This window comes from Podarcis liolepis, assembly GCF_965112155.1.
Source record: "Podarcis liolepis genome assembly, chromosome: 17".
NCBI lineage: Eukaryota > Metazoa > Chordata > Lepidosauria > Squamata > Lacertidae > Podarcis > Podarcis liolepis.
The window spans coordinates 35,664,734-35,692,495 of NC_139571.1; the positions used below are offsets into that span (position 1 = coordinate 35,664,734).

General features: G+C 45.7%; 2 protein-coding genes across 2 annotated transcripts in view; one reads left to right on the forward strand and one right to left on the reverse strand.

Moving 5' to 3' along the window:
* Window positions 1-381: 381 nt before the first annotated feature.
* On the forward strand, window positions 382-15,607 carry DUSP4 (dual specificity phosphatase 4). Its single transcript, XM_083481910.1, has 4 exons — window positions 382-1,272; window positions 11,395-11,531; window positions 14,106-14,325; window positions 14,953-15,607. Exons 1-4 carry the CDS (start codon window positions 894-896, stop codon window positions 15,336-15,338), a joined length of 1,122 nt encoding a protein of 373 aa, XP_083338036.1. The 5' UTR covers window positions 382-893; the 3' UTR covers window positions 15,339-15,607.
* A 4,974-nt stretch (window positions 15,608-20,581) lies between these two features.
* Window positions 20,582-27,762, reverse strand: part of TNKS (tankyrase) — a 75,087-nt gene continuing 67,906 nt past the window's right edge. The window contains exon 27 of the mRNA XM_083481668.1: window positions 20,582-27,506. Within this exon, the coding sequence (XP_083337794.1) occupies window positions 27,420-27,506 (87 nt within the window). The 3' untranslated portion in view covers window positions 20,582-27,419. The remainder of the gene's footprint in view (window positions 27,507-27,762) is intronic.

Below are 27,762 nucleotides of genomic sequence, written 5' to 3' on the forward strand. Positions count from 1 at the left end.
TAATCCCAGGTAAGTGGCGTTTGGCCTGTAGTATCTAACCCAGGAATGCTGAGAATTTTAGAAACGTGCATCGAAAAGTAAAGATTGGCGACACATGCCTGATGTCAGGGCGGAAGTTATTCGACAGATGGAAGGGCCAAGTCCTCCCCGCCTCCCACTTCACTGGAAGTGGCTTTTTCCTGTTTAAAAAGGGTGACGGGCCTCTCATTTCTACCTGAGAAGCGCCCCGCCACATGCAAGTGTGCGCGCCCATTAGAAAGCCAAAAATAACCCCAAACCCGGCGCCAGGATGTGCGCGCAGCTGAGGCCGCGACCCGGCGCTGCTTTCCACGAAAAACCGAAGGGCTTTCCTGAGAAACTTGACGCAGCAGCAAACAAACGAACGAACCAAGTGCCAGAATGACAGAGAAAGCCAGGAAGCGGGGCCTTGAGTTGCTTGGGTGTTCCCTTTTTCCGCCGCCCCTCCGCGCTCCACTTCCCATTCACAAAGCCTGGGGCCGCCGCCAGGAGAACGCGCCTCCTTCCTTTCCCTCCCGCCCCTCCTCCTCCTTTATTATTATTATGAATGGAACGCGCGCACAAGCGCCGGGGCCGCGTTCGATTCCTCCCATTGTGACGTCGCGCGTTCCATTCAAGGCGAGCGGAGGCAAGAATGGGGCCCGGCGGCGGGGAGAGGGAAAGCCGAGCCGGGAGGGCGGGGCGAGGTAGTAAAAGCGACCCTCCCACGCGCTCCGGAGGGCGCGCGGCCAGCACCGCCGTCGCCACCAGCGGTAACAGCAGCTGCGCTTCCTTCTCCGCGGCCGCGCTAGGGCTGCGCGCAAGAGGAGCGCGCTAAGGCCCGTGTCCCGCAGCAGCAGCAGGAGGGAGAGGGAGGCTGCGCGGCGGCGGCGGCCATGGCGGAGCTGCGCGAGATGGAGTGCGTGGGGCTGCAGCGCCTCCTGCACGGCGGGGGCTCCGGCCAGGGCGGCAAGTGCCTCCTCTTGGACTGCAGGCCTTTCCTGGCGCACAGCGCGGGCCACATCCGCGGCGCGCTCAACGTGCGCTGCAACACCATCGTCCGGCGCAGGGCCAAGGGCTCCGTCAGCCTGGAGCAGATCCTGCCGGCCGACGACGAGGCGCGCGCCCGCCTCCGCTCGGGGCTCTACTCGGCCGTGGTGGTGTACGACGAGCGCAGCGGGCGGGCGGAGGCGCTGCGGGAGGACAGCACCGTGGCGCTGGTGGTGCGGGCGCTGCGCCGGGACGCGCAGCACGCCGACATCTGCCTGCTGAAAGGTGAGCGGGGCACCTTCCCTAATTGGCCGAGGGTTTTATTTATGTTAAGGGGTGAATTAATAGGTTTAATTTCATAATGTGAAGACCTAAGGATGTTAATGTTTAAATTTTACAAGAACTGTGGTTTGGAAAACCGTTAAAAGGATATGCAATGAAATCCAACCAAGGGGAAGCGAGGAAGTCACTTAACAATGTTAATAAGTGTAATTTTCAATAAGGCTATGATTTATTTTTTTGTCTTATGTGTTTGTTTGTTTGTTTGTTTATAATGTTGTGAAAACCAATAAAAAAAATTGGGGAAAACGAAAGGTGAGCGGGGGTGGCCCAAGACCTCCGGGGAGAAGGAGTTGTGCGGACCCAGCCGAGGGCGCGCAAGAATGGGCCACTGCTGTTAACCAGAAGGTTGGTGGTTCGAGACCACCCAGGGGTGGCTGTGAGCAGGATTCCTGCATTGCAGGGGGTCGGACTAGATGACCCTTGGGGTCCCTTCCAACGCTACCATTCTGTGAATCGTGCCTGCGCACTTCTCTCTGACACCCGTGTTGCCCAGCAAGAGTGCCTCTTAGGGCAATGCGTGTCTCCCACCACATGCGACTCCCATTTCAAGCCCAGAGAGTGGGAGCTTCCCGACCTGGCTTGAACCCTGGGAACAACACTCTTTCGTTAAGGTAGGGCTCAGATTGGCTCCCCAACCCTTGCCTACTCCCTTCCCTCACCACCAAACTGTGCGGGCGATCCCTTCCCTATGCCGGGCAGCTCCACCTAGTAGGAAGAGATTTCTTTCGGCAAGAGACAGCCTTGATTCTGTCCTGTGTGCAGCGCCGTGCACTCTGCGTGTGCCACGCATTAGTGGCGCGGGCTCCGTAACCGTGAGGTTTTGCACCCATTTCTCCCTCCCTCAGATGTGCTTCTTAAATACTATGCAATACTCAGAAAAAAGAGGGAGTTATTAGCACCCTCTTGCAACCTCCTTCACATCCGTCCCAGCCAGGGAGTGCGGGTAGCGGGAGTCTCTTTCACGGTCCCTCCTGGTGTGGTCTTTGGAAACAGTAGACTGAATTGTATCCGGAGATTGTTTCCTGCCCATCTGACCTGTCATCTGGGCTTTGTGCGTGTGTGTGTGTGTGTGTGTGTGTGTGTGTGCATGAAGGCTGCTGGTGACCTTTTGAACTGCAAAAGCTCTGGGTGGGTGGAAAGATCCTGGTTTATTGTCCCAGGAACAGCCTCTCCCTTCTCGGGACTTAGGAATGCATCCTCAAGGATAAAAAAAAAAGGAACAAAGCAACACACAGCCTTGATACCATGCCTGGGTATATGTATTCATGTACCCTGGAAGGATATTTGCACCAGTTTCTGTAGAAAAATGGCACCAGCTCCTGAGAACGATGTAGAGGAAGCATTGCAAGATAGTGGAGGATTTTTCTTATTTTGCAAACGTGCAAAGCTGCGCTTATAACCCTGGTCAGGGCCTAACCTTTTAATGGAGGCCGTGTTTTGAATTCCGCAAGGGCTGAGAAGCATCCATAGCTAGCACGGGCTGTCGTTGGCTGATGAGTCTTTTGCCTCCTCTTCCTACAGCAGAGGGACCAGCTCATCTTCTCCCCTTGGGGCATCTCAGCTGCTCCCTCCCAGTTTCCTGTGCGTCCTGCCTTAGGGACCCCTGCTGCTTACTCACAGGCGACATGCTTTGGGGACTAAGATGGATTTGCAGGCAGGAGCTGTGCTGGAGGGCTGGTGATCTGGCCTCCTGGTGCCTATCCCTGATCTGTTCTGTCAGATACAGTGTGGTCCATTCAGCCGAATATTGTTGCCTTTTGACCAGGCCTTGGGCCCAGGTATTTGCTGGAAAGGTATGAGCCATGCTCTCTCTCTGTGTTTCAAGTCACTTTTGAGAGTGAGGTTGGCTCAGAAATAAACAAATACCTGGTTGTGATCTTAAGCCAGTGGTTTGCAAAGGTTGTGCTGAACGTTGCTGCTCTGGCAGTCTGCGAAGAACAAGCAGTACATATCTTCTTCCTTTTCGCCTATACCCCATGATGCTTGAAAAAATTCTGACTACATCCTTATGGTCTAAATCAGGCATAGGCAAACTCCGGCCCTCCAGATGTTTTGGAACTACAATTCCCATCATCCCTGACCACTGGTCCTGTTAGCTAGGGATGATGGGAGTTGTAGTCTCAAAACATCTGGAGGCCCAGAGTTTGCCTATGCCTGGTCTAAATATTTCTGGAATTTAGTTGTTGCAGAAAAACATAGCACGTAAGTTACAGGTCTGTAGGACAGGGAGAGCCACATAATTTCTATTCAGTATGGTGGGATTTTATTTCATATAGTTTTGTTTTAGATTTACATGTGTCTCGCCACATGACATCTAGAGAAATATGGTTGTTGTGATTTTCGATTGAGTGTTGCTATTTAATATGTTTAGGTTTGGTATGCAATGCTTTTAGTTGGAGACGTTATTGAACTTTTGCTCTTGTTTACCTGTCTCTGTGGTTCCATAATAATTTGAAAATGAATAAAAAATACATGAAAAAGAAGATTCCGATTTAAAACTATGATGCCATATATCCAGATTATTGGTTTCTTTCGGGGCTTTCACTGCATCAACTTTTACTGCTGAAGAGGCAAGCTGCTGTTCCGTTTTATATTTTAGCATTTAAAAAAGATTAGTGGGCTTCCTGCATTAGCACGTGGTAAAACCAAACAAACCTAGCGTTTTTCTCCAGTTGTTTTAATTGCTGTGTTGGGGACTGCCTCAGTGTATACTGGGGGCTAGAGGTGGTCCTAGATTGGGTAATTGACTGCTCCGAAAGATTGGGTCAAACAAAATAACCAAAGATCCTTTGCAATTTCAATTAGGCTCAAGGGCACAGTTGGATTTTGAGTGAGTGCTGTGGGCACCACTCTCTCCTTCCCTCTCTTATCACCTCCCCTCCTCTCCCGGAAAACTCATGCTCACACACATAACTTTTCTCTCTTTGCAATTTCAAGTGATCTTGGTAAATGTCGGATCTGGTAGCTTAATCTGAGTCTTGAAAAGCAGGAAGAACAGAGAGAGGAAGTGGGAAAGAAGGCCACTCTTCGGACTTCCTCTTGCAGCTCTATGTACTTTTCAAAGGAGAAAGAGATAACCACCTATCACCAAGTGGGGAGGGGGGGCTCTGAGACTTTGCTGGTGGGAGACTTTAAAGCTCCCCTTGTGTTCACAGATTCCCCATTGGCAACCCCAATTGGTTTGGTACAGAGGCAGAAAAACAATGCTGTCCAGGGTTGTAAAGACTGCAGAGAGAATAATTGGGTGCACTCTTCCCACCTTAGATCAAATCTATGCTGTCAGGTGCCATAAGAAAGCGGCAGAGATAGCGCAGGATAGTACGCACCCCGGAAATGATCTCTTTCAGCTTCTGCCTTCTGGAAGAAGGTATAGGGTTATAAAGGCCAGGACTAGCCGTCTGAGAAACAGTTTCTATGCAAATGCACTTCTGGTTCTAAATGCAGCATAAGGGGTCTCTATAGTATAGTGTATTTTAAAATGGGGTTTCAGAGTTTTTAGGGGGGGTTGAATGTTTTATGTAGTTTTTCAGTTTCATTGTTCTGCATGGGACAATGACAATAAATATATCGTATATATTTAAGTGCAAAAACAAACTTGCCTGTTACGGCAAAACAATAAACCATATTCCAACAAATACAATGAATTATCACAATTTTTAGCCATGTTAGCGGCTGTTTCTGTGAACGATTCGCTTATTCAGTTTGCCTTTTGCTTTTATGCTTAAAAATTACGGTCAGACTAGAGTTACAAAAGTAGGGAAAGAGGTAGAAATAGAAATAAGTTGTATTATACAGAGACAAACAAAAGTCAGCTTTGAAAGGCATTTGTGCGGAGATTAATTTTTCAAGCATGATGGCTCCTTTGGATATTTGACCGTCAAGTAATAACCAGCGGACAATATTTGATCAGCCAAGTGACCAGTGTGCAAATCTCGGGTGATCATCCAGATCGCTGTTTACGTTTTGGTGTCTTAGGGCGATGGATTTGTCACTTAACCCGTGAATCAGCTGAGGGACTGTTGCTCTGAAGCTCCATGGAATTCCTGTCTTTCTTTCCTTTGACTCAATAGGAAACAAAGTCTTACAGAGTGCACCATGTGCCAGCGATTGCTGGAAAATTGTGACACCACCATGAATGTGTGAAAAGTAATGGAAACGCTTGTGATTGCAACAGTCGTACGCAAGTGCAATTAAAACGTTTTGGGTGTTGATAAGGCCAGATCTGGGATAGATCAAGTGCAGAGTGGTTTGAAAATCCCCAAATATTTCAGAGTAATTTATATTAATAGCAGCACACAGAGGCCTGCCCGCGCACTATTCATGCTTCACAGCAGTATAAAGTTTAAACTGAGTGTTCTCTCAACCGAAGCAGATAATTAAATGAGTCTTAAAAAATTTGATATACATCACAAGGAATGTATTTCAGCTTGTTCAGCTATCATTATCTGTAGTTTGGCAATGATGCTCTAGTGACAGGTCCCAATCTTACATGCTGTCGTACATTTTGAAGCTAAGAATAAACCAAGAATCAACTGAGATTATTTTTTTAAAAAAATATATGGTTGCCACCCAGTTTAAAATCTTGGAAACTAGAGAGGTGCATGAATAAGAGTTTGAGTGGTTTCTTCAGAAACTTTGCATCTTGTGGGCTGGGACTAACAGCATTGGAAATACAGTAATGTTCAAATTTACACAGTTCAAATAATTTATTCAGGACACTGAAATTGGTTCAGCTTGCCTGGGTACAGAATTTGATCTTTAAGTATGCAGCAGTACACACAACCCTGTTTATATCTGCCCAAGTTAAAGGGCTTTTTAAAAAAAAATTGGAGGGTAGTAAATGGAGCAAATAGAGTCTCTTGTTAAGGGACGCAGGTGGCGCTGTGTGTTAAACCACAGAGCCTAGGACTTGCCGATCAGAAGGTCTGCGGTTCAAATCCCTGCGATGGGGTGAGCTCCCGTTGTTCAGTCCCTGCTCCTGCCAACCTAGCAGTTCGAAAGCATACAGGCACAAGTAGATAAATAGGTACCGCTCCGGTGGGAAGGTAAACGGCGTTTCCGTGCGCTGCTCTGGTTCGCCAGAAGCGGCTTAGTCATGCTGGCCACATGACCCGGAAGCTGTACGCTGGCTCCCTCGGCCAATAAAGCGAGATGAGCGCTGCAACCCCAGAGTCGGCCACGATTGGACCTAATGGTCAGGGGTCCCTTTACCTTTAGAGTCTCTTGAACATCTTACTGAATAAATCTTCCTTACTCAGGCTGGTGCATTTTGTTTGTTAGTTGGTTAGCCAGTTCAACAGTCACACAAAGTACTTCTGTTTCCAGTCATGCGATCCTTTGTATGTTTGGTACCTAGTTAGATCACCCTTGGAGAATCATCCCTCCCCGCCACAAAATTTTTATTTAATTTAAAAATTCAGTGGAGAAATAAAATGAAGGGGGAAAAGAAAAAAGAAAAAAGTGCTTGCAGCTGATAACAATACAATAAATGGGTATGTAAGTAGTACGACTATTCCAAGGAATGTAAAATTATTAACAAGTCATGCTAATTTTTATAAATGCATTCCAAATATCATTATATCTATCCATACACAATCTGCATCTAAAAGCAATCTTGTTTGTATGTTGAGAGAGTTATCGTATCTTCTATCAATTGATCAAAGGAGGCCATAGTATTATCTCCAATGAATTGATATCAGTATTTTGGCTGCTGTCAAACCTCCCTTTGTTGGTAGGTGGTTTAGGATAATACTACCTTCGGAGAATCATGTGTTCATGAGAGTCATGAGACCACTGGCTTGCTGTTCTCTACACAGAAAGGTTCGTGTAACCCAAGTGCTGAGTGCGCTCATTTGCATGCAGAATGCCAAGCAAGAAATTGATGGTTAGGTTTTGCATGGCGAGGCCCTGAGACCACCCCATGTCTTTGATAATGAAACATAGAGACACCAATATTTTGGGTTAATGGGATAAATAAGGCCACAGGTTTATTGGCTGCAGATGTGAGTGGTATTGGCTTAGGCATTGGAACTGAACCAGCTATATCTGACTCCTGCCTGTCATGCAAGTAGTCTCCTAAGGGTCAACCATCAGTAGGGGGAGCCCTGTTGATGTACATCAACTGCGAGCTCCCCCAGGGTCCCCGATGGGGTCGTGGCATGGCCCTAGCCCATACCCGGGCTTCAGACAGGATCCACACCCCTGAATCCCTTTAAGGGAATACCCTTAAAGAGGAGGGGGAGGTGAAGGACACAAGCTCCCCTCCCATCAACCAGGTTTACCAATGCCTAACTGCCAAACGCGGGCGGCGCTGTGGGTTAAATCACAAAGCCTAGGACTTGCCGATCAGAAGGTTGGCGGTTCAAATCCCCGCAATGGGGTGAGCTCCCGTTGCTCGGTCCCTGCTCCTGCCCACCTTGCAGTTTGAAAGCATGTCAAAGTGCAAGTAGATAAATACCTTCTGGCGCGAAGGTAAACGGCGTTTCCGTGCGCTGCTCTGGTTTGCCAGAAGTGGCTTAGTCATGCTGGCCACATGACCCGGAAGCTGTACGCTGGCTCCCTTGGCCAGTAAAGCGAGATGAGTGTCACAACCCCAGAGTCGGTCACGACTGGACCTGATGGTCAGGGGTCCCTTTACCTTTAACCGCCAAACCTTACAAAGTTGTGACGATTGCTACAGGCAGGCGAAAAGCACATGGCTGGTGCCGATTTGCCAAGTGGGAAAATTCCTACTGGGCCCCCTCAACCGGCGACCAACCGTAGTCCATAGCAAGGCCAAGATGGCGAATGCATGAAAATAGGGTGGGGGATCCGATGCGGGAGCCTTGTGGACGTTTAAATCCAGTAAGCCACGCCCCACCGTCGACCCGATTGGTCGGCTGTGGGGTGTGATATGGGCGGCATCGCCACGCCCCCCGCTGTACATGGGGACTGCTTGTGGCCAGTCTGCAACTCCGGCCCCTTGGGAAGGTGAGTGGTTTTCCCAGAACAAAGTTTCTGATCTTTGTGGGAACGAAGGATGTTGAGGGCTTGGTAAAAGAGGAATGCATGAAATGTGGAGGCAGACTGGAAGAAGACATTTCTGTGGTAGAAGTATTGAGGGCCAAGGGCTGCAAGAAAGGTGGAAGTGTTGAATGGAAAGAAAGAAACAACAACAACAATCTTTATTACGTTCCAGAGACCCAACAAATCGTTACAAAGCAACACACAATTCATATAGCCTACCTCCAGGTTAAACAAGCATTTTGTTCTGAATATAGGGATCATTGGTTCTTGTTGAATGGAATTTGCAGGATTCTTTGGAGTGTGTTGGTTGGATCCTGTTCCCCAACCCTCCACACCAATAGTGGGAGGTGTGTTGGAGCAAGGGAGACCAGGACATCTTTTGAATGGGACCTCAATGTTTTTAAAGGGGGGGGGAGAGAGACTTCAAACAATGATTTGGGAAGCCCCAAATTTGGATAGGGAACTTGTGTGTTTGTGTGTGTGTGTGTGCATGCAATATTTGTATACCGCTTTTCAACAACGAAGCTTAAAGCAGTTTACAGAATGAAAATTTAAAATGCCTATTAAAAATAAATAAAACTTCAGAACATAGAAAAACAAACGAGCAAAAGGGAAGTCCCTGAAGGAAAAAGTGTAGATACTTGAAAGGGCCTGGTGTGGTTTGTGAGTCAGCTGAATGCAGCATACCAGCCAGATAGGATCCTGATAAGTGCAGTGTTTGTACCTGTTTGATATGGCAAGAATAGAGAGATTCCGCAGCACTCCATCCGTCAGGCTACGCAGCTCTTGTGATACTGGGCTGATGAGCTTATGAAGTCACATATCGTGACTGTCTTGCACTGTGATCGAAGTGGGACTTCTGCCCCTGCTCCAAAAATATCCAGGGGTGATACTAATCATTTTTGCCCCAGGGCTAGGTTTGTGAGTGTGCTAAAAAGGTTTGGATTGACAGATGGCGAGTTGGCATGCTAGCCAGCCAGCTTTTGTGCTTGTCACTGAGCCCCATCGCCTTCCTCGAGTCCTCTCGCAGCTGCAGAGAACTCTGAAAATGGGTGAGTGAGACAATGGCCTGCCTCCTCCCAAGTTCTCTTGCATGCTGCTGCTGCTGCTTCTTTGGCAATCACACGTAGCCGATTGGGAAAGAAGGAATTAGCAACAGCAACCAGAACGGAATTTTACTTTTGACTATAGAGTGGTACCTCAGGTTAAGTACTTAATTTGTTCCGGAGGTCTGTTCTTAACCTGAAACTGTTCTTAACCTGAAGCACCACTTTAGCTAATGGGGCCTCCCGCTACCGCCATGCAATTTCTGTTCTCATCCTGAGGTAAAGTTCTTAACCCGAGGCACTATTTCTGGGCTAGCGGAGTCTGTAACCTGAAGCGTCTGTAACCTGAAGCATCTGTAACCCGAGGTACCACTGTATTACCAACACACTCTTTCGACAGAAAATAAAATAAAACATAGTCGAACCACGGGCACCTTTTAGACTATGTCGTTGTCCAAGCTAAAGATCACTGTGATGTGGTCCTTACCACATCCTTATGAGTGCCAATGACTGCTGAACAGATTAATACGTTCCACGGCGGCTATTAAGATCTTGCATGCACCATAGAACTGCGGCCAAATTCATGCAGGGCTTTGGGGACAAAGCAACAACCAACAAACCTATGGTCACGTAAAGCATACTCCATAAACACATGAGACGTAACCGGCTGTGTTCTTGGATAAATAAGATATACGATTCATAGTATCAAATTGTAAATTTCAACAGAAGTAACTCATAAAGTTCAGCCAACGAACAAAGCAGAAGACCCAGTGGATCAGATCATTCTATAGTCAGTTCATTTGGGGACAAGCAGGAGTGACACGAGGGGCTATCACTGCTTTTTTCTACGCCAGTGTGGTGTAGTGGTTAAGAGCAGTAGTCTCGTAATCTGGGGAACCGGGTTCGCGTCTCTGCTCCTCCACATGCAGCTGCTGGGTGACCTTGGGCCAGTCACACTTCTTTGAAGTCTCTCAGCCCCACTCACCTCATAGAGTGTTTGTTGTGGGGGAGGAAGGGAAAGGAGAATGTTAGCCGCTTTGAGACTCCTGAAGGGGAGTGAAAGGCGGGATATCAAATCCAAACTCCTCCTCCTCCTCCTCCTTCAAATCCAAAGCAAGGTCTTCCTGTGCTCTCTGCATGTGCTGGAGAAGACACCCAGCGCATAAATTCCTCCCGCCCCAAGTTAACTTCCCGTTTGCAGTAAAACGCCATGTGTTGGGCCAAGCAGTGGCGTTCCAAGGGGGCGGACTGGGCCGCTCCATGTGCCATTCCAAAAGGGGGAGGGACAAAATGCCGACCCCCGATCAGCGGCACCCCGGGGCACGCGCTGTTCACCGTGCACCCACCAGGCAGCGCACCACGCCCCCTGGGACATGCGCCATGCCCCCTGGGATGAGTGCCGCTCCAGGTACCAGAGCAGGTTGCTTTGCCTCTGGGGCCAAGCCCTTTGAATGCAGCAGGATCAGTCCCCAGAGGGGAGAGAGGAGCTGTTGGCCACCTGGCAGCTGGATTTGTGGGCCTCTCAGCAGGTGAACTGTGGATGTGGAGAAAACAGCACTTTTTGTTAAAAGATGGATAGCGTTCGAGACCTCAGCGATAAGCAGCCTGGTCGGTGGGAAACTGTGAAGTCATCCGTAGTAAATAGAGCTTGGACAATATTTGAAAATGCAACATTGGATTCAGTGTTAGAAATTAGCCAGGTGCCAGGCGCGTTTTGCAACTGCCATGGGTCCCATTGCAAGCGCGTGGAGATCTCTGGCATCTCCATCTCCTCCTGCTTTCTTAAGCAGGTAAGCAGAAGAGGTTATTTATTGCATTTATAGGCAACCTTTTCCTCCAGGAAGTACATGGTTCACCCACCTCCTCAGTTAAGCCCTACAACGACCCTGCGAGGAAGGTTAAGAGGCTGCGATTGGTGCAAGGTCACCCAATGAGCTTCACGACCAATTGGGGGTTTGAACCCTGATCTCCCAGGTCCAACACTCTTAACACTGTGATGTTGCTTATCTTTCAGGCGGCTATGAGAGGTTTCACTCGGAATATCCGGAATTCTGTGCAAAGACAAAATCTCCGACTGCTGCGTCCGTTGTGGCGACTGCAGAGTACCTTGAGCACAGCTGCAGCTCCTGTGGGACACCGCAACACGATCAGGTTGGCTTTCCGGGGCTTATATCCGTTTAAACCCTCGTTCTTGTCAGAGACCCTTGTCTGAATTGGCAATATGAATTCAGTCTCCTGGTTGGTGTATTATCCGTCTGTCCTTAAAACAACAGAGGTCTGGTTTTGCACTTTGAACAGGATCTCCGAGCCCTGGAGAATATGTTCTCCATCGGAATATTTTAGAAGTGGCGAAATGGCCTGGCCTAATTTGGATAGTGGGGACGCGGGTGGCGCTGTGGGTTAAACCAGAGCCTAGGACTTGCCGATCAGAAGGTCGGCGGTTCAAATCCCCGTGACGGGGTGAGCTCCCGTTGCTCGGTCCCTGCTCCTGCCAACCTAGCAGTTCAAAAGCACGTCAAAGTGCAAGTAGATAAATAGGTACCGCTCTGGCAGGAAGGTAAACAGTGTTTCGGTGCGCTGCTCTGGTTCGCCAGAAGCGGATTAGTCATGCTGGCCACATGACCTAGAAGCTGTCTGCAGACAAACGCCGGCTCCCTTGGCCAATAAAGCGAGATGAGCACCGCAACCCCAGAGTCGGTCACGACTGGACCTAATGGTCAGGGGTCCCTTTACCATACTAATTTGGATAGTATAAGAACATGGATCAGGCCCATGCAGTCCAGCCCCCGGTTCTCACAGTGGCCAGTTGGATGCCAGTGAGAAACCAGCAAGCAGTTCCCGACTATACGTTGTGTGTGGCCGGACTAGTTCTCCCCATTCTTACTTTGTAAAAAGATGCCACTCTAATGTGTTGGTGTCCAAGTAATGCAGATGTGCATCTGGCCATGTGTCTTTCAATCCAGCAAGGAGAATGTCCAGGAACCTGCTTCTGTATATAGATCTCCCTTGCTGGGAGAAGGTGTACACCTATTGTTGTCTGCTGAACAATGAAGATGTTTTGGTACAGGTTTTTTTTTTTAATATTTTATTAAGTTTTATCAATAGAAAAGTTCAGAAAAATACAAAAACAGAAAAATACAAAATTACAAAATACAAAAATACAAACATTAAACACAAAAAAGAACAAGAAACACATATAAAAGAAAACAAAACTCCCTCTTTCTTGATTTCTCATCTTTAGTTACCGTATTTTTTGCACCATAACACTCACTTTTTTCCTCCTAGAAAGTAAGGGGAAATGTCTGTGCATGTTATGGAGGGAATGCCTGCGGGTGGCATGCCTATGGATTTTCCTCCTCTAAAAACTGCGTGTTATGGTCGGGTGCGTGTTATAGAGCGAAAAATACGGTAACTTATTTTCCTGACTTCCTCACGCCTCCCTTTTTTGTATCCCTTTTAAGAATTGGTTCAGCAAATTCATATCCTATTTAGTTTATCTATTATCAATCCCATCTTACATTTTACCTTGCTGCTAGAACCCCATCAATTCATTTCAATGTCATCAGCATTCAAAAATTTTACAGGTACACTGTTTGGATCCAGTGGCTTCTAGTCTAGCCATGGAGCCATAAGGTTGCATCCAACCAACCAAGTTATACTTGGCGTAGACCTACTATAATTAGGGAGCCTAAGTTAGTCATGTCCATTAATTTCTAGCTCCCGAGGGTGACTAACGTGGGAGACAGTCAATAGCGATTGTTATTTCTTGCGTGGGTGTTACTGTCATGCTGGCTGACACACAGTCGTAATTCAAGAGTGCATGGTGTAGGGATTTGAACTTGGTGGCCTTCCTTTGCTTAGGAGTAGAGCAGGGATAGTCTAGCCAACACCCTCCAGATATTGTAGGTTACACCTCTCATCAGCTCCAGCCAGCATCCCCAGTCGTCAAGGACAGGTGATGGAAAATGCAGTTCACAACATCTGGAGATCTTTGGAGTGGAATCTCCCAGGCAAGTGTAGTTGCATGAATCAAAAGGGCTAGGTTTTATTAGGAGAGTTCAGATTTTCAATGAAGAGCGATGTTAAAAAGTTTCAGAATGGACAGCTTGGTAAAACTATTATTAAGTGACTCTAAAACCAATTAACCTTGCTGCAGGCGTCCTGTCAGCAAGTGACACAGAATCTTGTTTGGGATAGCGGCATAATGCTCTCAAGAGAGACAGATGCCCAAGACCTGATTAGAAATTGTGCGCTCACCATTACTCAGCAAGCTAAATTGCATCACTAACTGCAATTCAGAGTGATATTCCTGCTGCACCCTTTTTGTTTTGTGTTTTTGCTCAGTCACCGTAAGCCTACAGAATATATAACACCACATGGTATAGCCAACTCCATTTCAAACCAGGCCCTCCACAGGTTTGAGGGGGGAAGCTGGGGTCCCACAGCTTTAAGATCAGAAGGCTTCAAACGTAATGCTATTGTGAATCTCTGGCGACGATTGAGAATCACTAGAGAATTGTGAATGGGAACAGCTGCTTATTTGTCCCTGTTGTGAGTCCAGTAATGTCACTGGCATTCGCCAGATGTGTTTTGTGGAGCTCATGAATTCTGTGAGCATCACGCATCTCTGCCTGTTCCTTTTCCTCTTGGGACTTCTCTTCTCCGTCTCTCAGTCATAGTGATCCCTCTCTTTTCTCCTTTCTTGCTTCCCCTTCCGGAGAGCAGGGTGGCCCCGTGGAAATCCTTCCGTTCCTCTTCCTTGGCAGCGCACATCACGCCGCCCGGAGAGACATGCTGGACGCCTTGAGGATTACCGCCTTGTTAAATGTTTCCTCGGACTGCCCAAACCACTTTGAAGGACATTTTCAATACAAATGCATCCCAGTGGAAGACAACCACAAAACCGACATCAGTTCCTGGTTCATGGAAGCGATTGAATACATAGGTACATTCATCTTGGCAGGTTGGGTGGGCGAGGCAGAGATAGTGGGACACAGGCTTCAAAACCGAAGCTTGTGGGCCCAGCTCCAAACGGTGGAGCGAATGTTCAGGTCTCTCGCTACTAGAGTAAACTAGAGTAAATTTACGGACTATCTGAAAAATAATTGTGATGAACAGATTACGGTAGTAGGTTTGCAAGAAGTTTAGTAAGGTGAATTATTTGAAATATTGCAAAAAAAGACAATGGGGAGAATTATTAGTTAAAGATAATGAAAGGTAATACGAAATTAAGAAATGCATAAGAAGTGATAAGAACGGAAAATCATCAGAGGTGTTGACGGAAGTCCAAAGAAAACATTGTATAAGATGAGAAGTTTTGTTGTATGAATAATAATTACAGTGGTACCTCTGGTGAAGTACTGAATTCGTTTCGGAGGTCTGTACTTAACCCTGAAGCACCACTTTAGCTAATGGGGCCTCCCGCTGCTGCTGCTGCGCCGCCGGAGCACGATTTCTGTTCTCATCCTGAAGCAAAGTTCTTAACCTGGGTTAGCGGAGGTTCTGGGTTAGCGGAGTCTGTAACCTGAAGCGTATGAAACCTATTCTGACCTTTCTGCTTTGCTCCCCCCAGACTCCGTGAAGGCCTGTCACGGCCGCGTCCTAGTGCACTGCCAAGCTGGCATTTCCCGATCGGCGACCATCTGCCTGGCCTACCTGATCATGAAGAAGCGGGTGAAGCTGGAGGAAGCCTTTGAGTTTGTCAAGCAACGCCGGAGTATCATCTCCCCCAACTTCAGCTTCATGGGACAGCTCCTCCAGTTCGAGTCCCAGGTTCTGGCTACGTCGTGCGCCGCCGAGGCCGCCAGCCCGTCGGGGACGCTGAGGGAAAGGGGGAAGAGCTCCTCCACGCCCACCTCCCAGTTCGTCTTCAGTTTCCCGGTCTCGGTGGCTGTGCACTCCACTGCCGGCAGCCTCCCGTACCTGCACAGCCCCATCACCACTTCTCCCACTTGCTAGAGGAGGCCTCTGTGGGTTGCGCCTGGGGGTGACCGAAGGACAGAAAGCCGGGCAGCCCCGTTGGCCACCAATAATGGCAATAACGTACTCTGCCCACCCAGCAGCCCATCAGAGTCCACCCAGAGACAGAGCAATAACAGCTACCCTTGCAGCTGGAATATTCGGGTGGGGAGAGGGAGGCGGCTGCAGCATGTCTTTTTGTGGCAAGATGACTTACCTCATTTTTTAAAGTATATATATAATATATAAAAACGTTTGAAATTGTGAAATCGTCACGTTCTGGTGTGTGGGGAAGAGTGAGGGAGACGCACGCCCTGAGACAGGAGGAGGGAGCTCACTGTCTTGCCAATGTTCCTCTTGGTTTATTTCCCCAGCTGGTTCCCGGTGCGTATAGGAGGCCTACAGCATGGGGTTTGAAGCCACAGCTTCTCAAAGTGCCTGGTTTTTGGTTGCTGCTGCTATTATTTCTTCTTATTATTATTTATTAAGAGGCCCAGGGTGGTTTTGAAGTAGGAGAAAGGGGTGGCTATTACCTCACAAAGCCGTTCTTGGATTCCACCGAAGCAGCTCTGTGTAAAAATAATCGGATCGAAAATGGCTTCTGTTTTGGCCAAGAGTAACAAACACACTTGTTTAGGAAATGTTGGTGTGGAGCTGGAATCCACCATATTCAGTGTGGAATTTCCTCATGGTTGGCACTTTCAGTTACTTGCCTAAGCAGTGCCCTTCCTGCATGCATTGGAAGGAAAATGACTTAACCCCTGGTTTGGACGCCCTGTTTATATGGACCGCTCTCTGTGGTTCTAGAGAGCAATAAGCTACCAGCCGTGGCAAACCTGGTCCCTCCAGATGTTGGACTTCACTCCCCATCATCCCCAGCCATGTGGCCGATAGTCGGGGATGATGGGAGTTGTAGTTCAACAACAGCTGGAGAGTGCCAACTTGGTGAAGGCTCAGCTAGCTTATGTAGCCTCTTCTCCCTGGGTACTGCACGGCCCGATCCAATATTGGTTTCACCAGCATCTAGGGTCTCCCCCAACCTGACATCTGTGCCCTTTAAAATATTCCTAATGCAGTTTTTCAAAAAAGCAGTTGGTCTAGAAGCGAAACATTCTAATCAGCTATATTGTAATCTGCTACACGTAAGCAGCAGCAAAATTAAGCAATACCTGTGTGCATCAGAGTAGCCCTCCAGTAGAGATGGAGAGGAAGACCACCTCTTGGAGGGGTAGGCAGACAATAAAAAGGCAACTTCACGTTGATTCTTTGGCTCTCGGATTTCTTGATGTTTACCTTCTGTGCGGTGCAGACAAATATGGAACCACCCCTTTCCAAGAGGAGCAGGGAAGAGCAGATTCACAGAGAACCTCGGTACAGATGTTGCTGCATTGGGAAGGGGTGTTGGAAATTGTGGTTCAGCAATGTCCAAAGACCAACGTTTCCACACTTGGTACAGATGGACCGAGTATTGCGCTGTACCGTTTAGTTACCTTCTGTCCATAGAGGGGAGAGTCACACCAAGATCTCCAGCAGCTTTAAGCCTGGTCCTTTCTACTACTGACATGTGGAAGAGAATTTCACAAATCAGAGCCTTTCTCAAGTAAGATGTTTTTTAAGTTTGATGGCTTTAGCCTCCATACTCTTAGGATGGTTTTTCTCCTAACCTTTCTTTCGTTGGGGTGTCTAACCTAACGGTGAATGCTTCCCCCACCCCCCAAAACATGGACAAAGCTTTATTCACAAACATGGTGCATCCACTGGCATGCATCAGGTAGGGTAAAGGGGGGGACTTTGTGGCTCCCATCACCCCTGACCATTAGGCATGCTGGCTGGGGCCGATGGGAATCCAGCATCTGGAGAGCCCCAGATTTGTCTCTGAGGTTTGCATATTGCAACTTCAAATATTGAAGCACTATTTTATTATGTGGGGCAGAAGGACAGTGTGGGCGTGTTAGTTCAATTGGATAAAATAGCAAGGAACTTTCTTCTATATCTGACCACATGGTAGTGTTGGTAGAAGCTGTGCTGTGAAGGAATATCCTGTAGTGAAAACTCCTAGGGCATAGAATCGTTCAACCCCCGACAGTGCAGGAACCTGGCTCAATGTGGGGCTCGAATCCACAACCCTCAAATTAAGAGTCTCATGCTCTACCGGGTTCAAGGCTATTGGGTAGAAGAAAATTCAGTAGTCGAAAATTTCAAAATCCAGTTGGATTTTGAAATTTTATTGGAACGAACAAAACGTCACAGCTGGTAAAGCAAGTTCTCTAGAAGTCATTGTCAGGCTGGATGCAGAAGCTGATCACCCTTTTTTTTAAAAAAACCACTATAAAGCCCTGCTGTTACTCAGCTCTTTCTTGTGTCTTCAAAATTCTAAAAAAATATATGTTGCATACTTTTAAAAGGAGCTTGCATATTACATATTTTTTCCATTGCTGCTGCTTCATGTAGTGGTGGGAACATCCACAGATGATGATGATTTATTTATTGATTTTATATACCGCCCCATACCTGCAGGTCTCAGGTGGTTTACAGAATAGAATCAAAATATAAAGCCACAAAATCCATCATCAAAATAAAAACAATCCAACAACGGCCCCCAAAAAACCCACATTTTAAAAGGGCATAGGACAAAGGATCTGCGACGCTGACAGATGCCCTGTGTCTCACCAATAACTCTGCCACTTCATAGTGTTCATATCAACAGGCATGGTGGAGGTGCACTAAGCTACTAATCGAACAAAGAAACATGTCAAATATGTCTATTACCCTAAGGCTGAACTTCACCAAACTTGTCTACTGCAGGGTGTAAAAGGCAGGAAGCACGGCTTGATCAGGGGTTAGCTGTGCTCACTGTGATTCTCTGAAGTGGGTCATAAGGATTCAGACCAGCCCTTCTTTGCCCTCAATATATCCACTCCCTAAACATGGGGACTCAGTTTCACCCGTCACTCACTCATGGCTCCAGCATTGTGTCCAGGAGTGCTTCTTTTCTTGACCTGCTCCTGATCAATTTCAACTGCACAAAGGCTTTCAGTAATACTTGCAATTAAGTCATTTATTTCTGAGAGTTGATAAACATCGGCCTACTTCTCCCTTTTCCCCCTCCCCTCCCCCCTTTAAATATCCTATTCCCGTTTTCATTTCCCGAACCGCTTATTTTCCTTGTGCCGCAGCTCGAAGAAAATTTTATACTTCAATTCCACCGATTGTTTTTTATTTCAATGAGACTTTCGTGCAGAAATCTGGTACACTGTGGGGCGTTTGTTCTTCTACCACATCACCTAAAAAGCAGCCTCCTCTGTATTCCAGAGAGGAGGCAACCGGAAGTAGGCCGGATCCGTAGCTGTTTTGTTGTTTCAGATGTGGTAGCCAGCTGCTGCCCTTGACCACTAGAGTGTCGAGGCCGTCAAACAAGGAACTCCCTCCCTGGGGGCGCTCTGAAAGAATCTGCTGCTGCTTCCCTTTTGCACAAGCCTAGCAGAAAGCTCGCTTTCTATATCCTATAGCAGACCAAAGAGGAGAGGACAAAGTTAACTTCAGTCCCAGTGCACAGGACTCTGCAATTGTGTGACTCTGTTCTTCTTGTTCATAAGAGAAAAGTCCAGGCAGAGGAGGAGGTGATGGCAGACTCTTGTGGTGTCACAGGAGGAAATGGACGCATAGGAAGAAGCTACTGTGGTGCATGTTTTCTGCTCCTTGCTAGGTGTCCATTCTCTTCAAAATACTACACCATGTACAACTCCAATCTGTTGCTTAAAGTGGGGTGGGGTGAGGGGAAAGGCTTTCTCCCCCCCAATGGGATTTAGGCAATGTTAGAAAGGGGTGGAAATGCTCCCCTGCAGATTGTGTGATGGCTCAAATAAAACCTGCTGGGCTTCCCTTGGTTCCTCACATCCGTACATTCTGCTGCTACGAATGCTTCACCCCAAGTGCAAAAGCCAATTTACAGCCCCCAACCCCGTGTGTACCCCTGCAAGCAAGCCTTAAGCGAGAAAGCAAATTGGTCTGGGCCCTCTCTTCTCAGCTCATCTAAGTATGGCATGATTACACTGAAGTCTTCAATTTTCAGTCCCAACGCTTTAAATCAGATTTACACCCACCCCTCCTAGTTATGCTACTTGCACAGGCACTGCCCAGCTTGTTGTTCTCTCTGTGGCCAAAGGATAGGAAGCATAGATACCTCCTTGAAAGCAGGTGGCTTAGTCCACTCACCTTTATGAATGAGCTTTTGATACACCTCCCACCAGTGCAATAGCCCAAACTCCCACCTCTATATTTTTATGTATAGCCTGTCTCAAATGCATGTGTGTGTGTGTTTTAGGTTATAATTTATTGTCTGACAATGATCATTCGAAATAAATTTCCAGTAATTGTCTCCTTTCATACAAAGTAATAAGAGGCTCTTTGGTCCTACTTGGGTATGATCTTGGAGAGGAAAAATGGCAACAAGCTAGTTTATTTGAAAGGAATTTGCTATTCCTCATTTTATCAATGAACCCCAGCCAACACCGGAACACAGTTTAAGGGGGATGGAAAGAGGCTAAAGTGGTGAGGTGTAAAAATTTGCACCATAAAACAAAAGGCCCTTACATTATTTCTTCTGCGCTTAATGTATAAATAGAAAGACCACTTACCCAGATAGTAATAAGCTGAGCTATGCTGCAGAATGCCATTTGAGTGTCAGGAAAACCAGGCACTGACTAAACTCTACAAGGGGGTGGATCAACCCTATCAGCTTTAGAACTCCTGTACCTTTTAGATAACTGCTTTACTGCATATGTAATTTTCGCTAAAAATAGCTGCACCTGTCATAATTCCCTCACAGTCACTACTGCAGATTAAAGATCCTTGAAGTTGGATGACTGCATTATTATATCAGCAATTCCCCCTAAAATATTTTACTACTTTATTCTGTTTTGTTGTTGTTGTTGTTGTTGTTTGTTTGGCTAGTCCTAGGGAGAGGTAAGGAGCCACACAAGACAAACCCTCCCACTAGCTTCTTACAGATTTCTCTCTTCCTGTCTTCTGAGATTTCAGGAAGCGTTGCTCACGCTGTAGAATAAGCTGCAAGAACCAGAAAGTTTAAAAGAAATGAAGTGAGCTTGTGCATCCCATGCCACACATTGCGGCAATGTGGAAAGAACAGTGAGATACACACAGCTCTGGCAACAACCAGCCTTTGGAGTAAGCAATTGAAGAAAGTGGAACAACCTAACACATGATAAAAACCGCCAAAAACGTTTTTAAAAAGTGTGTTTATTGAATCTTAATCTGTCACAAGTACTTATAGGTCAGACATTAAGTTAAAGCACAGTAAGATCTAAGTTGTTACATTGGCTTTATGCAAAATTCCATCACATTGGTTAAGTTAAGAGACTCTAATATCCTCTTTTAGCAAGAGGGGGGAGGGAATAAACATCCCAGTTCCAGGTCACAAACAATGAAAGGCCATTTTGGGATTTCATAGGTTCTTCTATGGCCAACAGGTATCAAGAACACAAGGCTAGCTATGCAAGCAAGTTATACAAGGGTTTTTTTGTTTTGTTTTTTAATGCAAAGCTAGTAGTTGGTAGTGCCTATGGAAATAACTAGGTGTTAAAATTGTTAGGAGGGTTGTATACACAGGTTGATGGCTACTGCAAAGTTGCCAATTGCAAAAAAAAAGGAAAAGAAAGTTGAGATTGCATTGTAACAGACAAGCTTTTAAACCCTTTTACCAGTAATACTTTGAACTGAACCAGCACACACACAAATCTACCTTCTGGTCGATCAGGAAGTTACAAACACAAATGAGTATTCACCGCCACAGACACATTTCACCTTCGATGCATAATTAGTCTTCTTTCTCCACCTTCACAGCAACAAACCACAAGGACCATGATAGGTAGTGAAGGTGAAAATATTACCGTCCTCTGTGATCACAGCCATATTTTCCTCCAATAAAAACGTTCTTTTTATTCATATGAAGAAAACCCAACTCTGTGCTTCACAAAACCTCTAAGTGGTACCTCATGGTGGTAACCTGGGCGAGATTCCATTCTTAAAAAAAATTAAAATTCTGCATCCAGTTTCTGCAGCTTGTCTAAATTACCGTATATACTCAAGTATAAGCTGACTTTTTCAGTACATTTTTTATGCTGAAAAAGCCCCCCACGGCTTATACTCAAATGAGGGTCCTTTCGGGCTGCTTGTTCTTCCTCCGACGCTGCCGCCACCACTAGGTTTGTGGTGTGGTGAACCGGCTTATACTCGAGTCAATAAATTTTCCCAGTTTTTTGTGGTAAAATTAGGTGCCCTGGCTTATATTCGGGTAGGCTTATACTCGAGTATATACAGTATGTACTATGCAAATATGCATGATCTTATTTCCCATGTGTTAACTATTTCATGTAATTCTACAATTTTCCACTATTTGTTCTACCTTTGTATTAGGGAATAGCAAGGAGCTATGAAGGATACTGAAGTCCTAGCCTCAATTTATGGAAATTTTATTCAACCAGCCCTCTAACTTCATCAGACTAATTGCCCACACAGTATAAAGCACCAGAAAACTGTGTTTTGGTGCAGGTGAGGTTAGCAGGAGTCCTACACCCAATACTATCCTGCAACTTTTTTCAGTGCTACTGAAGAATCACAGAATACATGCAGCTTTGCTCCTACTGGGTACAATCCTGGGGAGCCATTTCTACATATGTGAGGAACCCAACTTTAGGAGAATTCCTTTGAGAACAGTTGAAGGCTTCTGTCACCGACACTGGGTGTTGCAGCAATAATGACAAATCTAGTTCCACTTGCATGCATGAAGCCAGCTAAGAATGGGAGATTTATACTTGGGAGTGTCAGAAAGCCCCCGAAGTGGTATTGATATTAGGATGCACAATAATCAGATGTACAATGGGTGGAAACATTAGAGCTCATATTCATATGGACATTTTAACATTTGAGACCAGGATTGCTGCAAGCAAACGCAGCATAAAATGCAGCAGTCTTCAGCCACCAATTTCACAGGCTCTATTCACATTCACAGCAGCCCACACACCATCGCCTGGGGAGCAGCGAAGGCTAGGCTTCTCTCGCAGCAATTTTGTTTGCAATGCGAACTTCAGCGGCCATGGATACAGCTCTCACATTCAAATACTAAGGCTTCCATGTGACAGAACCTGACTGCAGCCTCTGCCGATGCTGAGAAGGCTACTGTAAATGTGAACTAAGGGAACAAACCAGCTCCATTTTATCCATCAGCCACACAAACATGGCATTTTAATTTTTCCAGTCGTTATTAAAATGCTGCCAAGTATACTACTAAATTAAGCAGATTAATAGCACTGAAAACAGCATCCAAAGTTCCCCCCGTGACGGGCTGTAATTCAGTATCCTGGCAGATGCTTTGATGTGCAAGGCCGAAAATTCAACACCCTCCCCATCCACGGTGGTCAAAATATTGACTAGCTGGTGATTCGCTATCCTTTAAGTGGTACGCCAAAATCTCCTCCGCCTAATGGTAGCCCTGCTAGCAGATCCTCCTGCCAATCTCTTAAGAGCTGGAACATATACAGGCATCCCACTACTTAATGCATGTCCTACTTGCAAGTGGCCATGTATACGTGCAGCACTGGGTAATAATTAAATACAATCGTAGAATTCTAGAGATGGAAGGGACCCTGAGGATCATCTATTCCAACCCCCTGGAATGCAAGAATATTCAGCTGTCCCAAAAGGGTGACCGAACCTGCAACCTTGGTGTTATCAGCACCACAATCGAACCAACTGAGCTGCCCAGGCTCTTTAAATAAGTCAATTAATTAAATCATTCAATTCAAACCTGGGAATGATGGGAGGGAGTAGGAGAGACCTCATGGCTCGCAAGGAGACTCTCCCCGGAGCCTGAAGAGGACGTCAGTGAAAGCAGAGGAAGCCCTGAAGAGACTGGAGACCCAGCGGGGCTTTCTTTACGCTGCTCAGCCGCGCAGGTTAGCACAGCAGATGCAGGATCTTTCCCTTGCATCCTCAAGCCTCTTGCCAGCGCCAGAGCTTCAATTCTAGTTTGTGGATATTTTTGGATACAGTATTTTTGGCATGGATTGAAGAGACAGCAGCAGAGAGGGCATTTAAAGGGTGTTTAGAGGGCGCTCCCCACTTCACGTAATTTCACTTATGCGTATTGGGCCCCGGAATGTAACCCCTGTGTAAGTGGGGAGTCGCCTGTATAAAGAAGATCCAGTAACTGATCTACTCTTCTTCTTCTTTTGCTTTAAAGGAGGATTTTTTCCCCCCATCCTTCTTTTTGGGTCATTCCATTGCTCTAAACTGTCCTGTGGACCCGCAATAAAAAACACAACCCCTACAACAGAGGCACATGTTGCTTTATTCCTGCTGCTGGACTTACAGCAGCTGGGGAGAGGCACAATTTAGAGGTGGAAACAGCACAGTACAGTTCCCGGCAGCCCCGTTGCTTCTATCAAAATCAGAGTCTCCTATGCCTGGTTTAAAGCAAACAAAAAATCCATACACATCCTCACCACTTCAGGAGTTCAAATCATAGCTCGTGGAATATTCATGTTTTGCCCCAAGATCACGAGGCCCAGATAATTTAGCCAGAAAAGAGGGACTTGCCATCTTTTATTATCCCACCCTCTTCAAAAAAAACAAAAACCTGCTACAATTTGTCAGGGTTCCCTGGAAAAGGGAAAGAGCTATTCTTAGAGAGTTCATTGAAAACATTTTTTTTTTTTATGGTGCAGATTTATACATCTCTTTTCTACTAAGTATTCAATGTGACATTAAAAAAAGGCAAATTCTGCAAATAACGTTTTGTTTCTTGCAAACCCCATTTTCGGCAAACAAATTAACCTTGCTGCTGTAGCAGCAACATACCAGTCACAGAAATGGTGTGACTTGGGGCATCCAAAAATAATCACCATGGGCTTTGTCACACATTTACATCTGCAGCTATGTACTAAAAAATGTAGAATGCAATGTGATAAATGTCTCGTTCGCCAAGACATGCATCATACAGGTACATCTGTCAGGGATCTGTAGATAATGCAATGGCATTATATAATGTTGTGTTTCTATAATGTTGTGACTGAGGTCTGTTAACTAAATTCTGAGGTCTCTCAACCCAGTGAGTCAGCCCTCACTCTCGTGAACTAGTAGCCCTCGTTCCCAGGGCAGGATGAAGCTAATAAATTGTGCAATGTTTATAGCATCTTCTTGATCCATCCTGTAAGGAGTGGTTTTTGGGGTTTTTTACCCAATGGCCAAGGAGATACTGCATTTATTTAAATATAACACAATTCTTGTTACTTTGACTTCACAGTTGGAAGGAAGGAGTGTGCTTATGCCCAAAGCTCTTACCAGGCCTTCTCTCCAGAGCAAGTAAGAAGTTGTACTGAAATAATTACTATGGAATTTATTCTGAAATAAGAGGGTTTAGGAATCCAGTCTGTGAGTTCTTTGGGGCAATACCAGCTCCTGTATGAGAGAAAGGTGGCTATCATTTTATTCTGAAGGACAGTAAACACCAGGTGTGCATTTCATTTTTCTAAGACTATCCATGTTAGGCTTTGAGATCTCTGAAGACTTGGAGCAAACATGCAATGCGTATTTTTCAAGGTCCGACCAAGAAAGGGTTAACAGAATCACGTAACTACAAGACAAAAGCCACTGCAAATGGAATTCCTCGTACAGCACCTTTTACTCTGCACAAAACATCAGTTACAAAACACGGGCAGTTTAAAAGATCGGGGCCATAGTTTGAGAATCTGGCTGTTAGGACTCAAGATGAAATCTAAAACATCCATTAGGTGAACTCGCACACTGGAGGAGAAAGACAACCACAGAACTGGGACTTCTCTCTCCCGAGAGAAAGGAACACTGAACTTCCACATCCAAGTTAACCATTTAACTTAACTATGAAGTACGGCTGGGTTACGACTAGCAACTACGTGAAGCTGGCGGAAAAGTCTTTTAGCTTGCAATGCAGTTGCCATATCCCCCCAGCTATGCTTAAAAACATAAATCCCAACATGAATGGTAATCAGAATTCTAACGGTGAAGCCCCAACACGCCTTCTTAATGAAAAGAAAAACTATTTTGGTCAGCTTTGGCCTTCAAAGTCCTACACTGTAAGCCAGCAAACCCAACGAGACTTAAGTGGCCATGGACAACAGAAGCAAAGGGAAAGGCTCACAGTTGTCAAAGCTTGTTTCATCTCTCTTAATATTAGAAGTCATTTCGTCAGCTTGAATCAAGTACTGATCTTGACCAATGTCAAAGTCTACATGATTATTATTGGCAAAGACATTTTTTCCAAAAGGTTTTTTGGGTTTTGTTCTTGCTGTGTCAGCAGGTAAGATTTTTTGCCACCATTTCCAAGCAGATGCCAGTATATGTTGTAAAATAATTGCCACAGTCTGCTGTTGTTACTCTAAAGAAATAATCATAATAAAACCTTTAATGGAAGAACTGTAATTTGAGCAATTCAACCTTCTTTGGCTGTTGACCTCCTCAGACTAAAGATTTTACAAGGTTATATTTCTACAACAAACACTGCAATCTCTCTGTTACATATCCTATTTATAAACCTCTATTGCTACTTAATTTTCAACTTCTTCCTTTCTCCCCTAAAGCTATTTTGCATTGTTGTTTTTTTTAAAAAAAGTTGCTTCTCTTGGAAAAATTATTTTTTTTGTGGCTAGACCTCTGAAAATAGACAGGTGGGTCACAAAGAGGCTTCTTCACATACAAACAAGATTTATGGGGACAAATTTAATGGAGGGAAAATAACTGTCAGGCTTCTGGGATTAGATAAATGCAAATACGCTACTTGATCAATTGGTGCTTTAAAAAAACAAAACCCCGCACAATTTGCATGTCAGAAGACAGTTGCTGATACAGCACATGACTGAGACCGTCGGCAATGTAACAGTTTAGAATTTATTCTGGCTGTAAGCTTAAGGACAATTTTCACTTTCTCACAGCTCCTGTGTGGGAAAGATTTTTTTCTCTTGGATTGTACCAATGGCTCCTGGCTCACCCCCCCCCCCCCGGCTTGTTTTCATGGAGAGAACTACATGAGATGTTCAGTTCAAACAACCACTGGGGCTTTTGTTCACTTGCTCATTTCTCCCTGTGTTGTTAAGCACTGGGATGGGCAGAAGGAGCAGTATCAAGGCCCATTGCTTGATCTCTTTCCAGAGAGAAAGCGATGACTGAAACATGCCATTAAACACAGGTTCCTCTGGCCGATTTATCCGTTTGTGTTCATCCTAGCAAAGTAACTCATACATTTCAAGGACAGGGCCGTTTTTAAAATGAGGTTGCTACATGAATACTAGTATGAACTCCTCTTATCGAAAGAGGAACTCAAGAAGGTCAAAAGGACAGGTTTCTACCCTGAAACTACGCTTCTAGTAACATAAAAAAAAGAAGAGTTCATAAAAAGTGCAAAAAGAATCCCAAACCAAAGAACTAGATCTCTAACACCTTCTTGGACAAGAAATTCCTATTGCATTGTTCATTGATTTTAGTCAATTTGACTTTGTGCAAAAAATATCCTCAAGAAGGGCCTGGCTCATTTTCGTAACACAGTGGGCAGGGGGGGTGGGGGGAGTAAAATAAATAGCCAACTAAGGACTTTTCGAAAAGACAACCAACTCTGAAAAGGCGGCATGGGTTCAATACAAGCTACGCACACATCACACAACCAGAGCAGTGGCGTCAGAATTTATTTTTAAAAATATGGTCTTGACCTAGCCCTGCTTGTTAAATAATGTTCCCAAACACCCAGATTGAAGCAATGATGTCGTCACACACATGGCAACTGCAGGGAAAGTGAGCCTGAGATATGTTGTTAAAAGGCAAACCTTTGTAAACATTTCCTCAAAAGGAATAGTAGCAATTGAGTACGTATCCGTTACTCACATCTGTTTATAGAGCAATGCTTTATAAAACACATACAGCTTAGTTCCAGGGTGACAAGCATTTCATAAAACGTTGATGTTTTGAAACTAATGTCATCCATCCAGTCCGTAAATTATTAAAGTCATCAGATTTGTTCCACCAAAACAGCATTTACTAGGTCTTCTGCTCTGCGGCCGTTGCTGTCTGTGAGGGAGTATCTGGCTTTACAATTTGGTATGTAATCAGATACTCGGGGTAAGCCTAAGAACAAGAAGATAAATACAAATACAAATAAATTATGCATTTCAGAGGTTCAGAAAGAAATCACATTTCAGCCCACTTATTCCACCCCTCCCTATGATGCTGCTGCTGCTGATGATGATGATGTATTACTTGTAACCTGCACATCTGGCTGGGTTGCCTCAGCCACTCTAGGTGGCTTCCAACAGAATACAACCCTTTTCCAGTGTACTGCAACACTATGTCCACGTTCATAAGGCATCCATTCCCCCTCCAG

Bases quoted from the DNA above. Each gene is read 5' to 3' on its own strand.
- DUSP4 (XM_083481910.1), top strand. From the start codon at position 894: ATGGCGGAGCTGCGCGAGATGGAGTGCGTGGGGCTGCAGCGCCTCCTG. The intron at 1,273-11,394 runs GTGAGCGGGGCA...CTTATCTTTCAG, and splicing joins CGACATCTGCCTGCTGAAAG to GCGGCTATGAGAGGTTTCAC. The intron at 11,532-14,105 runs GTTGGCTTTCCG...TCCGGAGAGCAG, and splicing joins GGACACCGCAACACGATCAG to GGTGGCCCCGTGGAAATCCT.